General features: G+C 62.9%; 1 protein-coding gene across 1 annotated transcript in view; it reads right to left on the bottom strand.

Annotated features, from left to right (window-relative positions):
* LAMA5 (laminin subunit alpha 5) overlaps positions 1-18,628 on the bottom strand; it is a 44,311-nt gene that overhangs the window by 11,823 nt on the left and 13,860 nt on the right. Inside the window, 35 exon segments of the mRNA XM_081289208.1 lie at positions 389-472; positions 553-654; positions 920-1,081; positions 1,215-1,355; positions 1,511-1,655; positions 1,835-2,039; positions 2,403-2,614; positions 2,698-2,813; positions 3,284-3,423; positions 3,794-3,920; positions 4,035-4,236; positions 4,315-4,412; positions 4,622-4,730; positions 4,808-4,968; positions 5,270-5,423; positions 5,508-5,614; positions 5,691-5,833; positions 6,737-6,790; positions 6,793-6,847; positions 6,983-7,139; positions 7,299-7,398; positions 7,827-7,932; positions 8,018-8,070; positions 8,170-8,275; positions 8,513-8,565; positions 9,000-9,137; positions 9,218-9,352; positions 9,429-9,563; positions 9,648-9,785; positions 9,870-10,010; positions 14,055-14,114; positions 14,239-14,373; positions 14,550-14,640; positions 14,891-15,009; positions 15,112-15,227. Coding sequence (XP_081145334.1) covers positions 389-472; positions 553-654; positions 920-1,081; positions 1,215-1,355; positions 1,511-1,655; positions 1,835-2,039; positions 2,403-2,614; positions 2,698-2,813; positions 3,284-3,423; positions 3,794-3,920; positions 4,035-4,236; positions 4,315-4,412; positions 4,622-4,730; positions 4,808-4,968; positions 5,270-5,423; positions 5,508-5,614; positions 5,691-5,833; positions 6,737-6,790; positions 6,793-6,847; positions 6,983-7,139; positions 7,299-7,398; positions 7,827-7,932; positions 8,018-8,070; positions 8,170-8,275; positions 8,513-8,565; positions 9,000-9,137; positions 9,218-9,352; positions 9,429-9,563; positions 9,648-9,785; positions 9,870-10,010; positions 14,055-14,114; positions 14,239-14,373; positions 14,550-14,640; positions 14,891-15,009; positions 15,112-15,227 — 4,300 coding nt within the window.

The following is an 18,628-nucleotide window of genomic DNA, read 5'->3' as shown; positions in this document are numbered from 1 at the left end:
CCACTCCAGGTACACCAGGCGCTCAGGTGCAGGGAAGGGCTGCGCTTCTAGAACAGGACGCAGGCCAGGCCTTCCTGACCTCCCTCTGTCCCCTTCAACAGGACACCAAAACATCAACTGCACATGAAAAATGGGTCCACTTGGGGCACTAAAGAGGGCTGTCCATCACATGGAGCCTTAGAGGAAACAAGGAGGGAGCCGGCTGGCCACTGAGGGTGGGAAGCCCATCACCGTCACAACCAGGGAGCAGCAAGACAGTGTCACATGAGTGACCGGGAAAGAAGCCTGGCTGCCCAGCCACCTGCTCTGGGGCCTTCTGCATTAGAGAGTGGGTGCAGTGGCCCTGGGCCCGCTGTGCCGTGCTGGGTCTCAGGCCAGCGCCACCCACCTCCACCAGCTGCAGCTGCCCTCGATGAACATGGCCCGGTGCGGGGTACGCCGGCTCTAGGAACATGATGCTCATCTGGTTGCCCTGGAGACACATGGGCTGGGTCAGGGCCAGCAGCTGGTGCCCACCCTCCTGCTCACCTGGCATGTCCACCATGTCATTACCTGCAGCACCACATCTGGCCGGCTCTCTGTGGGGATGAAGACGTCACCGCGCTGGGTCTCTGAGTGCAGTTCATAGCGGAGGGTCCCACCATAGGACGACACCTGGTGGCAGGACAGAGGGGACCGCCTGACTAGACCCTGGCCACAGACTGGCGAGTGGTCCTGAGGCTGGGCCAGGTACACTCTCACAGCAGCCCTGCCATGGGCTGGCCCCTTGCTGGCTTCCTCTCTTGCAGCAGGCCAGCATTCAGGTGCCCCTCACCAAGGGGGGGCATCCTTGGACAACACCTCACCACCCCCTCCCAGGCCTCCAGAGGAAACGGCCACCCTTGACTTGCCCTCCCCCTGGCCCAGTGCCTCTGCTCACCCGGTCCCCCAGGTAGGAGCGGGGCGCCTGCCAATACAGCTCAGGGAAGGTGTCGTCCACACGCCTCAGGTCTGCATGGAGCAGCTCCGACGCTGCCCGCCACTCATGGGGCACCACCTGCCGGTCACTGCTCAGCAGTGTCCAGCCCTCCATGTCCACAAACTGTGGGCACACGGTGGGTCACCCAAGGTGGATGCCCACTGTGTGGCCCCACCCTGCTTTCCAGTCCCCCTGGGGAGGGACGTATGCCCTCCCCAAGGAGGTGGCAGCCTCGGTCCTGGTCCCCAGGTGGTACCTCGTGGCGGGCATGGACGGAGCTCCTGCAGCTCTCTGTGGCCCCAAAGCAGAAGCAGCGGGTGCAGCCCTTGGGGTTGGCAGCCTCCAGGGAGAAGGTTCCGAGGCGACACTGGTCACACCGTGGGCCCTGCACATTCTCCTGGGGAAGAGGAGGAGGCAACAGTCGTCCTGGCCCCAGGGTCACCGTCACCCCCCCACCCACAAAACTTCCAGGGAGCTCTAAGCACCCAAGAATGTTGCCGAGGACAGCATCTCGGCCAAGAGGTGCAGGACAGGGGCCTGGTGGCTGCTCACCTTGCAGTGGCAGTGGCCTGTGATGGGGTCACAGATGCTGGGTGCCGTGCCTGCCTCGTGACACTGGCAGGGGAGGCAGCGGGGGTAGCCGTGGAAGCCGGGGGCACAGGAGTCACAGCGGCGCCCGGCCACGTTGGGTCTGCACCTGCCGGTGGGCAGAAGCAGCTGAGCCTCCTCCACCCTGCCCATGTGCAAGAGCTCATAGGGTCCCCGTCTGGACAGTGTCCCCCAGAGCTGGGGGGGCAGGGTACGCCGGCCTCACTGGTAAGGGTGAGTGTCACTCCTGGCCCAGGACTGCCCAAGGCCAGGGCCCTCCCAGCTCACCTGCACTGTCCACTGTCCACATCACAGGTGGGGTCGGTGAGCTCCTGGACGCCGGGCCCTGAGCAGTTGCACTCCTCACAGCCCACCAGGGGGTGGCAGCCGAAGGTCTGGGGCTGGCAGACCAGGCAGTCGGGGGGCACCGTGCGTGGGGGGCAGATGCACTGGCCTGTGTGCTCATCACACAGGCGGGTACCACAGTCACAGGCTGCAGGGGGACACAAGTGGCTGAGCCCTCTGCCCTACTCAGGCCCACCTGCCGTCCTCAGGACCATGCCAGTCCTGCCCTGCTGGGCCCCTGTACCCAGGACAGCTTCTCTGACACAGGAACTGCCTCGAGTCCACGTCCAGGGCCGGGGGCTGCAGGCCACCTGCCAGTCCCTGGAGCCTTCTGGACAACCCTGCAAGGGGCACCCGTGGGCAGGACGCTGTCTGCCGGAGGCCCACAGACAGCCCCAGAACCTTTGCTGACCATCTGCCCACGTTCTCGAGCACACCCTACTCCACCAGCAAGTGCCCCTCGGGGTCCAGTGCTCACAGCGGCCGGTCTCCTGAGCACCATGGTACTCACGTCTGCAGTTGGGGAAGCCCCAGTAGCCAGTGGCACAGCGGGAGCAGTCGCGGCCAATAACATGGGCCCGGCAGGGACACTGGCCCCCAAAGCGCTCACACGAGGGGCCTGTGGCTCCCACCTCATGGCAGCCACAAGGCCGGGCCCCGTTATTGTAGAAGAGGGAGAGGGAGGCGGCGGCATTTCGGCAGAACAGGGATGAGCTGCTGGGGCTAAATTGGGGGACAGGTGGTGAGGACAGCTCCCAGCCTGGACCCCACCCCGGACCCCACCCTGGACCGTGGTGCTGCCCCACCTGATGTGGTAGCCGTGGGCCGCACAGTGGCTGATGAAGTCATAGGACTTGTCCAGGGGCTCCTCTCGGAGGTAGCTGGAGCTGTAGACCTCCGCAGGGACCACCAGAATGTAATCCTAGGGCAGAGGCCTGGTCACCTTCCCTCCCATGAGCCCAGCTGAGGGTCGGGCTGGGGGAGTGTGGCCGAGCCTGCAGCCGAAGTATGCAAGGGGTCGCCCCTGAGGCGGGCAGCCCAGTCTGTCCTGGCCACTCTGGAGGAAGGTGGCCAGGTTGCACACCTCTGGGGAGTGTGCAGAGACAGAGGCAGAGGGCAGAGGGTCTCGTGCCTGGCTCTTCACTCATTCTTCTTCTCCCTTCCCCATGGTCTAGGCTGGGCTTCTCTGGGAAGGCCACTCTGACCAGCAGAAGCTCAACGGACAGTCGGACACTGTCTCAACTCCCAGGGCCCCTCTGGCCTCATGTGGTGGTCTCCAGAGACAAGGGCTACCCCACCTGGCACCTGGGGTTGGGGGCTACAGCAGGTAGGAGACACACCTGGGCTGAGCCCTGGCTAGTCCCTGAGCAGGATACTAGTCCTGGGACTCACCAGCCAGAGCCACCGGCCCTCGGGCACACGCACGGTCACAGTGAGCTCAGGGTCAGTCACGTCCAGCACGGCCTGGCCCTCACACAGCACCAGCGTGCGGCAGCCGTAACCATGGGGGCAGAAGCTGGCGTTGGCGTGGCCTACAGTGGGAAGGCAGTGTCAGTGCTGACGCCCCTGTCGTGGGCCCTGGGCACTATGGGGACACCAGGGGAGGAGACGCCAGGACAAGGCCAATGCTGGAGAGTGCACTGTGACATTGAGGGCTCCACCTCACAGCCCTCGGGACGAGGCACATGGACCCGAGGAGCAGGTCCCTCCAGGTGTGACAGAGCCAGCCAGGGAATCTGACATGGGAACCAGACCTTCCAGGGGAGAGGTGACAGGTGGGGCTGCCACCCAGAGGCCCTGGAGCACCTGGTTTGAGAACTGACAGCAGGACATGGATGTGTCAACCTGCCCCGTGGTGCGCCCGGCTGGCCATGTCGCCCGTGAGCTGTCCTTGGCACTCACCCTGCCAGAGGCGGCCCCCGTTGATGAGCACCTCCACGGGGAAGGTGGGGTGGGCCGGCTGGTAGCTGTGCAGCAGGAAGGCGTAGCGGCCCAGGGTGGGCACCTGGGTGGTGAAGACCACAGTGCCCTGCGGGGGAGCTCCAGTGAGGGGACAGCCTGGGTGGCCCGAGTCAGGGCCGGGCGTGCAGTCCTGACCCTCACCTCCGTCCCTCAGGGGCCACGGCCCAGCCTGGGCCCTCACCTGGGGGTGGCGCAGCCAGGTGGGTTCTGCGTCGGGGTCCACAGCAGTGGGGGGCCGAGGCTGGGGTCCCGCTGGGGGCGCCCCGGGAGTCAACTCCTGGGAGTGGGTCAGGGGGAGGCCGGGAGGCAGGGGCAGCACCTGGCAGTCCCTGAGGACAATGGGCTGCGGCGGCTTCGGGAAGCGGGAGGGCAGACAGGCGGCACTGGGGAGGCACCATGGGTGAGTCCAGCGTCCCAGCCACGGGTCCCTGCCGGCCTCCCATCCCTGGTCACCCCACTACCTGCCGGGGCCAAAGGTGCCGTGGCTGCTCACGCAGCGCACCCGCGGCTCCACGAGCTCCATGCTGAAGTCCCCCAGGGGCACCAGGCTCACGCTGTGCTGTGGGCGGAGGGAGGCAGGGTGGCCGCGCCCGGTGCTGGTGAAGCCCACCACCCACCCACCCCGCAGGAGTGCACCCTGCCCTGCACAGGACCTCGCCCTGGACAGGAAAGGAGGGCTCCTGGTGCCTTAGGCCCTCTGGCTCCTTGGCGGCACCCCCACCCCTTATCTTGGGCTCCTTAGTGCCCAGGGGCCAAGGGGGCCCTTACCAGGAAGAAGTGTGCCTGCTCAGCTGTGAGCCGGACGCTGGCCTCTGAGTCCAGCAGGAAGGTCGCCAAGTGGTGCTGAGTGTCCAAAGCAGGGCCGCGGCACAGGGTGCTGGGGGAGAGGGGTGGTCAGCGGGTGGGCAGATCTGGCAGAGCCCGCAGCCCAGCCCGACCCTGCTCCCGGCCCACCTGTATGGGCAGGGGTGGACGGTGAGTGTGCCCTGCTGGGGGGCCTGCTGGGGGCTGTGCACAGCCACGCCCACCTCCTGGCGGGCGTCCTCATTGGCATACTCCACCACCAGGACATAGCGGCCTGGCCGCGGCACCACTATTTGAAGCTGGACATCCACCTGGGGGAGGACAGCATGGCCAGAGGCTCACAGTCCCTGTTTCCCACTTCTGTCTTGGGGGCCTGCTGATCATAGCCAGGTGCCAGTGCTGGGGCAGCTGGGGGCAGACACTGACCCAGGCCTGGCGGGGGGGGAGGCTGGGGGAGCTCCCATTCAGCAGGAGCCACGGCTTCCCCGGACCAGGCAGTGGTTGTGCATGTCTGCTCCACTGCCCTGCACCTGCATCCTGCCACTAAGACAGGACCTGTACCCGAGGCTAAGGTCTTCTGGTGCCCACCCCCTGCGGGCCCCAGACACGCACATCACTGCCCAGGCAGGCGGCCAGTGGCGGGTGCGAAGGGCTGAGCTGCTCCCTGGGGCAGGGCCGGGGCAGGCTGTTGTCAAGACGACACAGGGCGTCCAGCCCAGCAGCCGAGGGGAAGCCGTCCAGAGGGAGGTAGGCATGAAGGAGGCAGCTGCAGGGGAAGAGGCTGAGGTCTACACCAGGTCCACCAGGCGGGTCTGGGCAGCCCCCACCCCAGTCCCATGGGGGCCCTCACTTCTCGCCAGAGTGCTGAGCAGAGGGGCGGTGGGTGCAGGCCTCGGTCACACGCAGCTGCAGGAGGGCCGCCTCATAGTAGGCGCTTGGCAGCAGGGCCACGTAGTCCTGGTGGAGGCAGGAGTGGGCGAGAGGCTCCTTGGCCCAGGACCCACCCCTTTCCCTGCCACAGCCCCCACCTCACCAGAAGCACCCCTTCAGCCTCCACCAGCAGGGTCCAGATGCCAGGGTTCAGCACAAAGGGCTCCCCGAGCCCCCTTTGGGGCACAGTGACGAAAGAGGGCTCAGTGCTGGGCAAGAAGGTCACAAGCTGGCTCTGCTCTGTGCCTGGAGAAGACAACCCAGGTTGTACCCGCCATGGTGCAGGGCAGCTGGGCCCACCCCTCCCCCATGTAGACAGAGGAGGAGGAGGAGGAGGAGGAGGAGGAGGAGATGGAGGAGGAGGAGGAGGAGGAGGAGATGGAGGAGGAGGAGGAGGAGGAGGAGATGGAGGAGGAGGAGGAGGAGGAGGAGGAGATGGAGGAGGAGGAGGAGATGGAGGAGGAGGAGATGGAGGAGGAGGAGGAGGAGGAGATGGAGGAGGAGGAGGAGGAGGAGATGGAGGAGGAGGAGGAGATGGAGGAGGAGGAGGAGATGGAGGAGGAGGAGGAGGAGGAGATGGAGGAGGAGGAGGAGGAGGAGGAGGAGGAGATGGAGGAGGAGGAGGAGATGGAGGAGGAGGAGGAGATGGAGGAGGAGGAGGAGATGGAGGAGGAGGAGGAGATGGAGGAGGAGGAGATGGAGGAGGAGGAGGAGATGGAGGAGGAGGAGGAGATGGAGGAGGAGATGGAGGAGGAGGAGGAGGAGATGGAGGAGGAGGAGGAGGAGGAGATGGAGGAGGAGGAGGAGATGGAGGAGGAGATGGAGGAGGAGGAGGAGGAGGAGGAGGAGGAGATGGAGGAGGAGGAGGAGATGGAGGAGGAGGAGATGGAGGAGGAGGAGATGGAGGAGGAGGAGAAGATGGAGGAGGAGGAGGAGGAGGAAGAGATGGAGGAGGAGGAGGAAGGAGGAGGAGGAGGAAGAGGAGGAGGAGGAGGGGAAGGAGGAAAAGATAGATGGAGGGAGGAGGAGGAGGAGGGGAAGGAGGAGAGGAAGATGATGGAGGAGGAAGAGGAGGAGATGGAGGAGGAAGGGAGGAGGAGGAGGGGAAGGAGGAGATGGAGGAGGAGGGGGGCTGGGGAGGCGGGCTGGGGGGGCTGGGGGTGGGATGCCCTCCATGCACAGAGACCCGCCCGCTCACACTCATGGGCCTCGAAGGAAGAGGTCAGGGGAGGTCACGTTCAGCCTGGCCACGATCCTGGGGCTATGGGGGTGTGGAATAGCAGCATCACCTCCTGGCCACACCTGTGGCTGAGGGGCTGCCCCATCTGCCTGCCACACAGGCACATGGCTGGCTCTGCTCCTCTGCCAAGCCCGGGAGGGACAGCATGGCCCTACCTGGATGGCCGTCATGTGTGCGTAGCCCCTCCAGCTGAAGCTCTCAAACTCCAGGGGGTTGAAGCCGAAACGCACAGCGTGGCCCTCGGGTGTGGCTGCGTCCTCCAGTTCCTGCCGCAGGTGGAGCAGGTCGGGCAGGTAGTGGTCCCTTGCTGGCCTGGCCACGACACAGGTATCTGAGTGTGCAGGCTCAGCACAACCAACCAGATCCCCAGGGACAGCTGACCCCAGGGGCCTGTGTCGTGTGGGTGAGGGACACAGAGGAGCCCGGGACGAGCCGCCTCCCACCCACAGCCCAGGTGGCCTGGGCACCCACTCGCTGCAGGTAAGGCCCTGGGTGTTGGGGCGGCACCGGCAGGTGCCCGTCCTCGGCTCACAGCCCTGGCCCAGTGCACCACCAACGTCACACCGGCAGCCTGTGATAGCAAGAGGTGGGGTCAGAGGGCACCGTCTCCACCCAGCTTTGGGGTCCCCCACAGCCCCAGCCCAGGACCCACTCTGGACACCACAGGCAGAACCCTGGTCTTCATACCCTCGGCACCGAGCAACCAGGCTGAGAAGCCACTTAGGTGCTGCCTGGGGCTCCTGAAGCCAGGCTCAGGGTCCCTGGGTGGATTAACGCCTTCTAAGCTGCAGGTCGGGGCATAGGCCACATGTGGGGGAAAGGGCTCCTCTTTGAGTCTGCCCCCAGCACGGTCCTGGCCAGCAATGCTAGTCCAACATGGGGGCCTCACTGTGTTCAGGCCCCAGCTAGGGTCCCTGACCCCTTTGCCCCTCCCTGGGCCTTAGTGTGAACTGAGAGAGGACAGGGATGTGGTCTGAGAGACCAATAATGGGCACTCACTGCGGCAGCCAAAGTAGTCGGCCCGATCCAGCCTGAAGAAGCCGTCCTTGCAGGCTGCACAGCTCTGGCCGCACACGTGGGGCTTGCAGGAGCACTGACCGCTGCCCTGGGGCCACGAGAGACAGTGGGACCAGGCTGGGGAAGGTGCCAACCCACCTGCTGCACCCCAACACCTTGGTCTTCAGACTTACCAGCTGGCACTCGACAACTCCACCCAGGGTGCCCCTGGGGTCACAGCTGCAGCCTGGGGAGGGCAGAGCGGGCCTGAGGGCCATGGGGACAGGAGGGCCCAGGCTCCACGCCCCATCCCCAGCCCCCCTTCCTCCCTCCAGGACAGACTCACGGGTGCAGCCCTCAGGGTTGGTAGGGCTCAGCCCCCAGAACCCAGGTTTGCAGCGGTCACAGCTGGGTCCCTCCACGTGAGCCCGGCACGTGCAGGCGGTCTGTGCCTGGGAGAGACCAACCCCGCAGATCAGAACAGGCCCACCCTCTTCCCACCCTCCGTCCTGGAGCCCTGACTACGGTGGGGGCTGGGCCCCTCCCTTGACCTTGCCTAGGCCCACAGGCACCTGGAATGGGTGCAAAGCACCAGCAGGAGAGTGGGGAGCTATGGTCTCACTGAGTTTGGGACTTTCAGCCTGGCCTGGCCCCCCACCTTCTCCCAGCACAGGCAGACCTGGGCTCACCTCAGGAAGGGTGGGGTCAGCAGGGGCCAGGCCAGCAGGGTGACAGGAGCCAGCTAGGAAGAAAAACCCAAGCCTGGTCAATGCTCAGTGTGTACACTGAGCCACAGGCCACCCAGGCCCGGCCAAGAGCCATGTCCTCACAGGAGCCAGCAGGCATGCCTCTGTGGCTACCAGGGGCGTGGAGACGTGGGCGGGGTCAGCAGGGAGGGTGGTGCCCACCCACAGCATGTGCCTGTGAGCACATGTAAGAGCCTCCCCAGGACTTGGACACTGGAACTCACCTGCGACCCGTGAGGACGTGTGGGCGTGCACGTCAGAACACATGCACGGGCCACACAAAGCTCAAAGGAGTCGCCCACACAGCACAGACCTGGCCCCGTGCCCACACCCCCACTGTGCACGGGGCACCGCCACGGACACAGCACAGGGAGGCGCAGACGGTGACTGAGACACACCTACAGACAGGCCTCTGCCCACTGCCAGTTACCTTCGCAGGAGGGGAAGTTGTAGGCGCCAGCCACACACGTGTCACACTGCAGCCCAGTCACACGGGGCCTGCAGCTGCACTGCCCACTCCGGGGGTCGCAGGCTGTGTGCAGGGAGCCGTCGGGCGAGCAGTGGCAGGCTGTGGACCAGGGCAGGCATGGGCATGAGGAGGCATGGCACAGCCTGCCGCCCCGCCCTGCTCATTCCCCAGACACTCACGAGTGCAGGCGGGGAAGCCATGGAAGCCGGGGCTGCACTCCTGGCAAGTGGCGCCCATGTAGCCGGGGCGGCAGCGGCACAGACCACTCGCCCCACAGTGCTGGTCCAGGGCCCCCCGGGGGTCACAGGTGCAAGCTGCAGGGGTACAGTGGGGTCAGGCCTTGGCACTATGTGGCAACCTGGCCCCTTCCTGCCCAGGCCCTCTGCTCACCATGGCAGTCGGGGTAACTGTGGTGGCCCAGCTGACAGCGGTCACAATGAGGGCCATCAAACCCAGGCCGGCAAGGGCAGTGACCAGCCTCGTCGCAGCCTTCAGGCAAGGTCCCCACAGCGCTGCAGCCACACACTGCGGAGCAGGGTGTGTCACAGGGGAACCTGAGCTGGCCAGGTGTGCCCTGCCCACCCCTGCCCCCTGGAGAGTGTCACTCACATTGGCACAGAGGGAAGTGGGAGTAGCCAGGGGCACAGCGATCACATCGGGCCCCCTCAAAACCCACACGGCACCTGCACTGGCCTGAGTCAGGGTCGCAGAAGCCATCGGCCACTCCAGGGCTGGAGCACTGGCAGGCTGCAGGGAAGGGTGGCCGTGAAAGGGCAGCCGGAAATGACCCACCCCTGCTCAGTGCTCAGTGAGGGACCCCCAGGGACTCACGCTGGCAGCCTGGGCCGTAGAACCCAGGGGCGCAGAGCTCACAGTGGGCTCCCTGGAAGTTGGGCTTGCACACGCAGCGTCCCACCCGCGGGTCCTTCCGGCAGGCGTTGCCCTGGGTCCCTGCGGCACTGCAGTCACAGTCTAGAGGAGTCGTGATGCTCAGAGGCGGCCCCAGAGGGCCAGTCTCCCCACCAGAACCGGAAACTCAAGGAGGGAACCCTGAACAGGGGAGCTGCGCGGGGATCAGGGCAAGTTCACGGCGCCACGCTGGCCTCGCGGCACAGAGCCCAGGGCCACCTCGACCCAGAGCCCGCGAACACAGAACTGACCCACACGGAGGACGCGGGGCCTCGTTGTTAACAACTCTGGGAGCTGGGAGAAGGGCAAGAGCACCCTGCTCTGAGCCACGCAGCCGTGGCCCTTGATACCAGGGCTTCTTGTTCCTTCCACCACCGGAGACTGAGCCAGGGCACTCTGCCACTGAGCTGCACCCCTGGCCCTTTCTAGCCCCTCAAGAGAGGCTCTAGCTAAGCTGCTGAGGCTGGCCTGGAACTTGGTCCTCCTGCCTCACCTCCCTAGTCGCTGGGACGACAGGCGTGGCCACCGTGTCCAGTATGCATGCCATCTAGTGTTTGTTGCTGACAGAAATAAAGGCTTAAGGGTGACCACTTGTCGGACCAGAATAGAGAACCTGCAAACCCGCGGGGAGCAGGGCGCCCCAACACAGCAGCATCACAGAATCCAAAACCAAAACACGTTTTGTTAAGGGCATCGCTGTGCCAGGCGAGTCCCCTTCCTTAGGTGAACAGCAAGAGAGCCAGGGACTCGGGCAGGTGGGACACCCGACCAGGTGGGAAGGGGATGGGCTGACGCTGACACGGAGGAGGTGAGGACCGGATCAAGGCAAGCATCAGCCCCAGCAGGATGCAAGGCCACGGGACCGGCAGGGACAGAGAGGGTGGGTACGTGATGAGAACACACACAGCAGCCAGGAGATAAAGAAGCAGAAGCTCCCAGGGGCGGTATGAAGTGGCAAATAAGCGGAGACTGTGAGGAGAGTTCTGCGGAGTCGTAGCCACAGAGAGTCTGAGTTCACTATCAGAACGAACCAGCTCAAAGAGACCACCCGGGTCGGGCCAGTGGATTCACGTGAGCTTGGCCAGCCTGCCCAACCCGTGGAGCCAGCACCCATCGGGGGCTCATCTCCACCAAGGTCCACAGAACAGCCCAGAGGGGGCCGTATTCCAGGTGGGCACAGAGAACTCTCCAGTGCCAAGACATCATGAGCCTGATCTGACCATCATGCAGAAAACCAGGAGGAAGCCACAGCAAGAAGGGACAGGAGATCTCACCACCAGGAGTCATGGCCAGCGCTTACGGACACGGCCCAGCAGACCCACCGAGCCAAGGCTGCAGACCAAGCTTCAGCCAGGGTCTCACCCAGCTCTACCAACAGTCCTGGCCGGATGGCTCGACAGCGGGGCAGGGCGTCCCAGCCCACTGACAGGGGCTCTGCCAGCACAGCCACCAAAGCCAGGACCAGAGGCCATGCATCACCTGTGTCACCCCAGCTACCTGGAAGGCTTAAGAGGTCAAGTTGGAGGTCAGCCTGGCAACTCAGTGAGATTCTGTCTCGAAATTCACAGAGGTCTGGAGATGTGGCTCAGTGGTAGAGCACCCTGGGTCCAGCCCCCAGGGCCACAAAGCAAACAGACATACAAAACAGTAACAAGTCAAAAGACAGTAGACAGAAGGAACTGGATTTTAAAGTTAATTAAAAACGTCTAAGTTGGGCTGGGGATGTGGCTCAAGCGGTAGCGCGCTCGCCTGGCATACGTGCGGCCCGGGTTCGATCCTCAGCACCACATACCAACAAAGATGTTGTGTCCGCCGAGAACTAAAAATAAATATTTTTTAAAAATTCTCTCTCTCTCTGTCTCTCTTTAAAAAAAAAAGTCAGTTATTTCCAGTTTTATTAGAAAGCGACCTTGGTTAGGTCTGATCAACAAGGCAAAGAAAGAACAGACAATAATAAGATTGAGAGGAAATTCTAAAACCACAACAAAATGCTATGCCTAACTTTTATACCATAATTAAAATTCCAAATGAAATAAACAGTTTTCCAAGGAATTATAAGTGACCAAAAGATGTGAGACGAGGTAGAAAACTAAATTAATACATACAGCGACTGCAGGAAAATTAAAACCTGCTCTAAGATCTCAGTGGGAAGCAGGTGCCAGCACTAGGTAGTTTTATGGGTGATTTCTATCAAGTTTTCCGTGTTTGTCTATTTTTTTTTAACATGTGGGTCTCACCATGTTGCCCAGCTTGGCCCTGAACTCCCGGGCTCAGGTGACCCTCTTTCCTGTCGCCCCTCCACAGAGCTGGGGCGACAGGTCAGTGCCGCTGTGCCCAGCTCCCCTCTCAATGGATGGACCACTCCTGTGGTTTTGAAAATGGATTTGCAGCATTGAAAGGCGTGGAGTGTTCCCAAGTGGTTCTCAAAACCAGAACAAGGCAGCACATGGGCAAAAGCAGAAGGTCTCATTGTGGGTGTGGGCAAGAAATGCACTTGGGGTCCACATCAGGAAAGACCCTGACGTAATCCACTGGACAATGGACACAAGAGAAGTGGGATGCTGGACACCACCGGCAGTTACTGAGCCTCGCCCGGGCCTGGGCGCAAGGAGGGCTTTCGACTGTTCCAGCAGGGGCCGGAGAGCCCAGTGCAGGGGCCTCGCCTGCTTTTGTAAATACAGTTTCATTGGAAGGCAGCCCAGCCCACTTGTTCCCAAAAGATCTGTGGTTGGAAGCAACCCAGAGAAGCAGAGCTGGGCAACCTTCAGAGGCTGGTGGCCCTCCAAGTCCAAGACCTCGCTGCCGTTCAAAGTTGGTGGACCCCGGTTCACGCTATTGATGAGACTCTGAGCATCACCATATAAAAAAGAAAGCTATCGAGAACCCCAAGATAGGAGAGAGTATCTGGACTCGGGGAGCAGGTGCATCCCAAAGCAAGCAACCCAGAGACCAAGAGCAACATTGGCAGGTGCACCCAAAATGTGGGGATTCAGCACAACACTCAGAAGAGGCAGGTATCTGGGAGAAAAACACACGGGGCGGGAGGATCGGCAACATGCAGGGGGAGCCGTACCAACGAACCATTAAAACCAGGGCCCCGAGAAAGGCGAGGGCTCAGGGGCGGCCATGGACCTGACAAGTCAGAGACAGCCAGGAGCCCAGGGCACGCGTGCAGCCACACCTGTGACCCTGCTGCTGGGAGGCTGAGGCAGGAGGGGGCGAGATCCAGGAAGCCTGGCAATTCCACTGACCCTGTCTCAAGATAAAGACACCTAAGGGGCTGAAGACGTGGCTCCGTCCCCAGGACAGCAAAAAAAAAAAAAAAAAAGCCCCGAGACACCACAGGAGCAAACCTCAGACCCGCCCACCATCAAACACCGTGGCCCCACCTCTTGTCACCAGAGAAAAACTGGACCAGGACACGCCATCAACCTAGACTTCACCAACACCAAGGCAGGAAGGAAGCCCTGGGCTCGGGAAGGTGTTTTTGCAGTAGGGCTGCCAGGGGCACGGCGGGCTCCAGCCAGCAGCTGTGCCCACAGCCAGCGCCACTAGTGGACAGCATATAAGCCTGGTGAGCTAGAGCACCCTCCCAGGACCGGACCCATCAAGACATGGCGCTGAGTTCTGGGCGCCCGGATGCTCATCCACAGCATTAAAACAGGAAAGGAGGGCTGGGGCTGGGGCTCAGTGGTTCGATCCCCAACACCATACAAACATAAATAAACAAATAAATAAAAATGAAATAAATGTAAAAAAAAAAAAAAACAGGAAAGGCAAGAGCCCACGCTTTCCACAACTCGGAACTGGTGGAGGAAGCGCCCCTCTGTCCACACCGCACAGACTGGGAAAGCAGGGTCTGTGGGTGGGAAACACCCAGCGCCCTGCACAAGGTCAAGGCCAAGGTCAGTGGGGGTCCCTCCAACCTTATCCAGTTTCTGCAGGTTTTATTATTATTATTATTATTTCACGTTATTTGCACAGAAAGAAATAAAAGAGAGGAGACATAAAAACCCGTCTTTCTTGCAGGGCCTAGGTGGAGGGAGTGCCGGCCCGTGGCCCCTTCCTGCCCACTAAGAGGGGTCCTGAGGCCCTTGGGACACTTACTCACGATCTGTCCAGCTGGTAGCACCTGCTCCCCTGTGTCACTGGGGGAGGCGGGCACGGCTGAGGGAAGAAGCACCAGGTGTCAGCCCCGGCTGGAGGAACCCTCTGGCCCCAGCAGCCCAGGGGCCCCACCCCGCCCCAGGGTCCTGCAGGCAGCCATGTGGGACGGCCCTGGCCAGCTCACGGTAGCAGTGCGGGAAGTCTGTGAAGCCCTTGGCACATGCATCACACTGCTCCCCTGTGAAGTTCGGCCGGCAGTAGCAGCGGCCAGTCAGGTCCTCACAGGTCCCGTCAGTGAAGGCAGACTCGCAGTTGCAGCCTGGGAGGGGCAGGGCAAGGGGCGGGTGAGGTCCAGCCCAGACTCCAGGAGTCTCCCTCCCCAACCTGGCCACTGGGGTGGGAGCTGTGCACAGGCCTTCCGGGGGTGAGGGCCTAGGGACACAGAGAGCTGAGACCCCTCCTGGGCAGAACCAGGGCCTGAGACACCCCACTCACGGCGGCAGACATGGGGCGAGTCCAGAGGGTGGTCCGGGGAGCGGTAAAAGCCGGGCAGGCAGCGTTCACAGTTGATGCCGGTGGTGTGGTGCTGGGGGTGCAGGGCTGCTGAGTCCAGGCCTGTCCACACCCCTCCTCAGGGAGCCCCACCTCGGGCAGCCCCACGGCCCTCCCCCCAGCCCACCTGTCCCCGTCCCACCTCGGGGAGCCCCACAGCCCTCTCCCCTGGCCCACCTGGCATCCCAGCCCCACCTTGGGCAACCCCACGGCCCTCCCCCTGCCCCACCTGTCCCCGCCCCGCCCCACCTCGGGGACCCCCACGGCCCTCTCCCCTGGCCTACCTGGCAGTCGATACAGACACCCCCACCCTGGTACGCGTTGTCCTGGTTCTGGCTGGCATTGCGCCTGTCCACCTCAGGGTCATAATAGCAGTCATGGGCATGGCCGTGGCAGTTACAGGCTAGAGGAGAGGACCTGTGGTCAGCATGCCCCCAAGGTGATAGGTCCCAGGGACACGTCCCTTGGATCACAGTGTTGGTAGCGCGTGTGCATGGACACTCACACTGGCACTCGTTGGCACTGTCAGAGGTGGCCGGCCTCCATGGCTGCTGGTTGAAGCCAGGGCAGCAGCGGTCACAGGAGCCCCCACATGTGTTGTGCCGGCATGCACACTGCAGCCTGCGGGGACAAGGGGCAGAAGGCTGGAGACATGGTGGCAGCTTCTCAGCCTCTACCCTGAGTGGCCTTTGTTTCTCCTCTGGCCACTGGTGGCTTGCTGTGTGGACAAGGGTCTCCTGCAAACTCTCGTCCAGATGCCACCTGCCCTGGTGGCTCTGCAGTCACCCAACTCGGGGAAGGGGCACAGGGTGAGAGGAGACAGGGCAGGCACCTCCCAGTGGCAGCAGCTCTCTGAGGCCTCTGTGGAGGGTGAACACTGGGAAGGGGTATGTTGGCAGGTGGGCGGGGCCTAGAGTCCTGGCCCAGCCCAAGCCCAGGGCTCCGTGAGCCAGCTCCAAGGGGAAAGGACAGGTCTGCTGTCCAGGCTTAGATCACACTTAGCAGGCAGCTTATCCAGACACCCCCATGTGTCCAGGAAGGACCTCCCTGGGGGAAGAGGCCAAGAACTGCTTCCTCTTGCAGCTGGGGGTGAACACCAGGTCGGAAGGCTGGAATCCTGCCTGCTGTCCTGGTGGGCAGGGGGACAGCTGGTCAGAGATGAAGACTGAGATTGGAACCATTTCCTGCTCGGAGTGAAGGTCCATGCCACATGCTGGCCCCAGATCCCACCTGCAGCCACTCGGCCAAGAGGTACAGGGGCCTCAGCCCATCTCCACTCTGCTCTGAGGCCGCACCATTCCTGGGGAGGACCCAGAAGCCCATCTTTGCAGATCTGAGACCCAGAACCTCAAATCACCCATCTAGCTCTAGTCCCATCCATCACAGGGTCCACAGAGCATCAGGGGTCAATACTGCTTCCCCCTCGGAGTCCAGAAACGTCTGGGAAGACCACATCCTCAATGGAGGAGGAACTAAGATAAACTGCCCATCAGCACAAGTAATCAACAAGCAGCCCCAAGGTCCCAGAGGCAGGAGCCTGCTGCTGGGGTGTTGGTTGTCAATCATCCATCCAAGGCAGCCCCGCACCAAGAGGGGACCCTCATGTGGTAAGCGGTGCCAGGCGGCAGCACCCCAGGGTCTGGTGAAAGCCCTTGCAGAGCCGCTGAGGGCTCTCCTTGATTCAGGCAAATGACGTGCATACAGGTGACATCCTGCCAGACACACTGAGAGCACCAAGGCAACAGGCTGCGGTGGCACCCAGAACAGACCAGACCCCAAGAGCATTGCTCAGGGTGGCAGCTGGTAGGAGCAAAGGGATCAGAAGCAGAAGGAAGCAGGGCAGGGTGAGGGGCGGCTTGGGGCAGATGCTTGCGAGGCCCTCGGGTTCCACCCAGCACTGCAGGAGGAAGAGGCAGAACTTCCAGAAAGGGAGAGAGTCGAGATGCCATGAAGGGGCCAGGCAGGCCAGAGACGGCTCAGCAGAGGCGTGGTGTCGTGGAGGGGGCACCGAGGACATCTGGGAGACAGAGGCGGCACTCAGAGTGCTGAGGCGGAGGGAACTGAGACCCTCCTGTCCGTTTCCAGTGGAGATCCAGAAGGGGCAGAAGGCAGAGCCGTCAGAGAGCAAGGCTGTGACGGTGGACAGAGACCGCTGATTGGCGAAGGTGCACCCTCCAGGCGCAGAGGCCCAGCTGACAGAGTAGGCCTGGTCCTGACTCAGGTCACTGGCAGGACGGAGGGCAGCAGAGCCCACAGAAACATCTCAGGGTAGAAAGCAACCCGGAGACCCCAACTTGAGTGACATCGGGAGATGCCCAGACGGTGACAGGGTCCCTCCTCTGTGTGAGATCCACTCACCAACCCCAAATTCCACACCACACTGTCATTTCAAGAGTGAGGACAAACGGCCATTTTCAGACAAGTGACGGGCGGCCACCCAGTAGAAGCACTTAGGACGCACCTGAGGAAGGGCGAGTCCCAGGAGGCCGAGGGCAGGCTGGGACCACAGAGAAGAGAGAACGGGGCAGCAGAGGGCAGGAATAAGGCGCAGCTGAAGGGAGTGGTCTCTGAGCTGCCCTCTGGGGGCCGAGCGGCCTGTGAGAAGTGCAGGCTGCCACATGACCAGCAGAGCCCCCAACAGAAACCAAACACGGGCTCCAGCCAGGTGGACATGTGCCCCGAGACGGTGGGACACAGGTGGCTGTGAGGTGAGGGCCAAGACTGGAGGGGGCAGAGGAGGGTGCAGGCGTGGAGGGAGGGGCAAGGCCAGCTGGGGTAACGGGCTGTGTTCCCTGCAGGAGAGGACGAGGTGGGAGCTATTTGGGCCACTGCTGAGTGATGGCTGTGGAGAGGGGGTTGTGCCAGGGCTGGGGGTTCTGGGACAGATGCCCAATCCGCACCACCCCCAGGCCCACGTTGGGCTGAGCTCAGGGCTGGCTGAGCAGGTGAGTCAGGACCATGCAATGCCTCTCCGGGTCCCAGCAGGTGAGGGCAGGCCCCAGCTCCTGGGGCGCCAGGCCCTCTATCCTCAGAGGCCAGTTTGGCTGCACAGAAGCCTCCACTCCCAGCTGTCAGGAGCCCTGAAGCTGCACTGGAAGGGACCTGCTCCCAGAGTATACCCAGGGCGTGCTCAGGGCCCACAGCATCAGGAAAGCAGCCTGAGCCCTCGGTCTGGGGTGACCGTGCTCCTTCTGCAGACCTCTAGAAGGGCTCAGCTATGGCCACAGTGTGGGGTGGACGTCCCTCCTGCCTGGGCTTCACCTGCCTCCCCACAGGCTGGCTGAGTGGACCGAGCAACAGGACCCAGGTGAGGGCTATGGGGAGGTCCTGCATCTGAGCACAAGCAGCGGCCCAAGGACTTGGAGGCCGTGCAGACGTCAGGGTGAGCCTGCCCGTACCCTGCTGGGCTGCCCCGTGTTGGGTGGGGACATGGGTGCCCATCCAGGCTCCACGATGGCCCTACCTAGCCCCAGCCTGGCCACGCCACCCTGCCTTCCCCTCAGGCCCTCTCGCCCATGGGGAGTGCTGTGCCAGTGCGACACGAGCTGCCTCCCAGCACAGGTGAGCCTGTGCCAGGACAGCCCTCTGGGTGCCAGCAGCTCAACACACAGCTGCTGCCCGAGTGCACCCAAGGCAGGAAGGAAGGAACTGACGTGGCCCGGCTGCCCCAGCCCAGTGCCAGGCTCCACTTGGCCATTTGGGCCACCAGGGATCTGCTCTCAGGTACCCATCTGCTGGCAGCTAGCGAAGATGCAGGCGCTGGGCCCTGCCAACTGGCTGGCTCTGAGGGTGTCCCAGAAACACGCCTGTGCCCGGGCGGGGGCCAAAGCCAGTCAGAGCTTGAAGGGCTCCCAAGAAGTGGACCCTCCAAGGCAGGAGGTCAGAGCCTCCGCTGTCCTCAGTGGCATGACAGCAAGGCACGTCAGATGGCACAGGGGCACTGGCCACTCCCCACGCTGGGCCTTGGCCCCCCGCCCTTGGTTGAGGTGAACTTCAGGAGTGGGGGTGGCAGAAAGTGTGTC

The sequence above is a fragment of the Spermophilus citellus genome (genome assembly GCF_964194105.1).
Source record: "Spermophilus citellus genome assembly, chromosome: 4".
NCBI lineage: Eukaryota > Metazoa > Chordata > Mammalia > Rodentia > Sciuridae > Spermophilus > Spermophilus citellus.
This window is presented reverse-complemented; position numbering and strand designations above follow the sequence as displayed.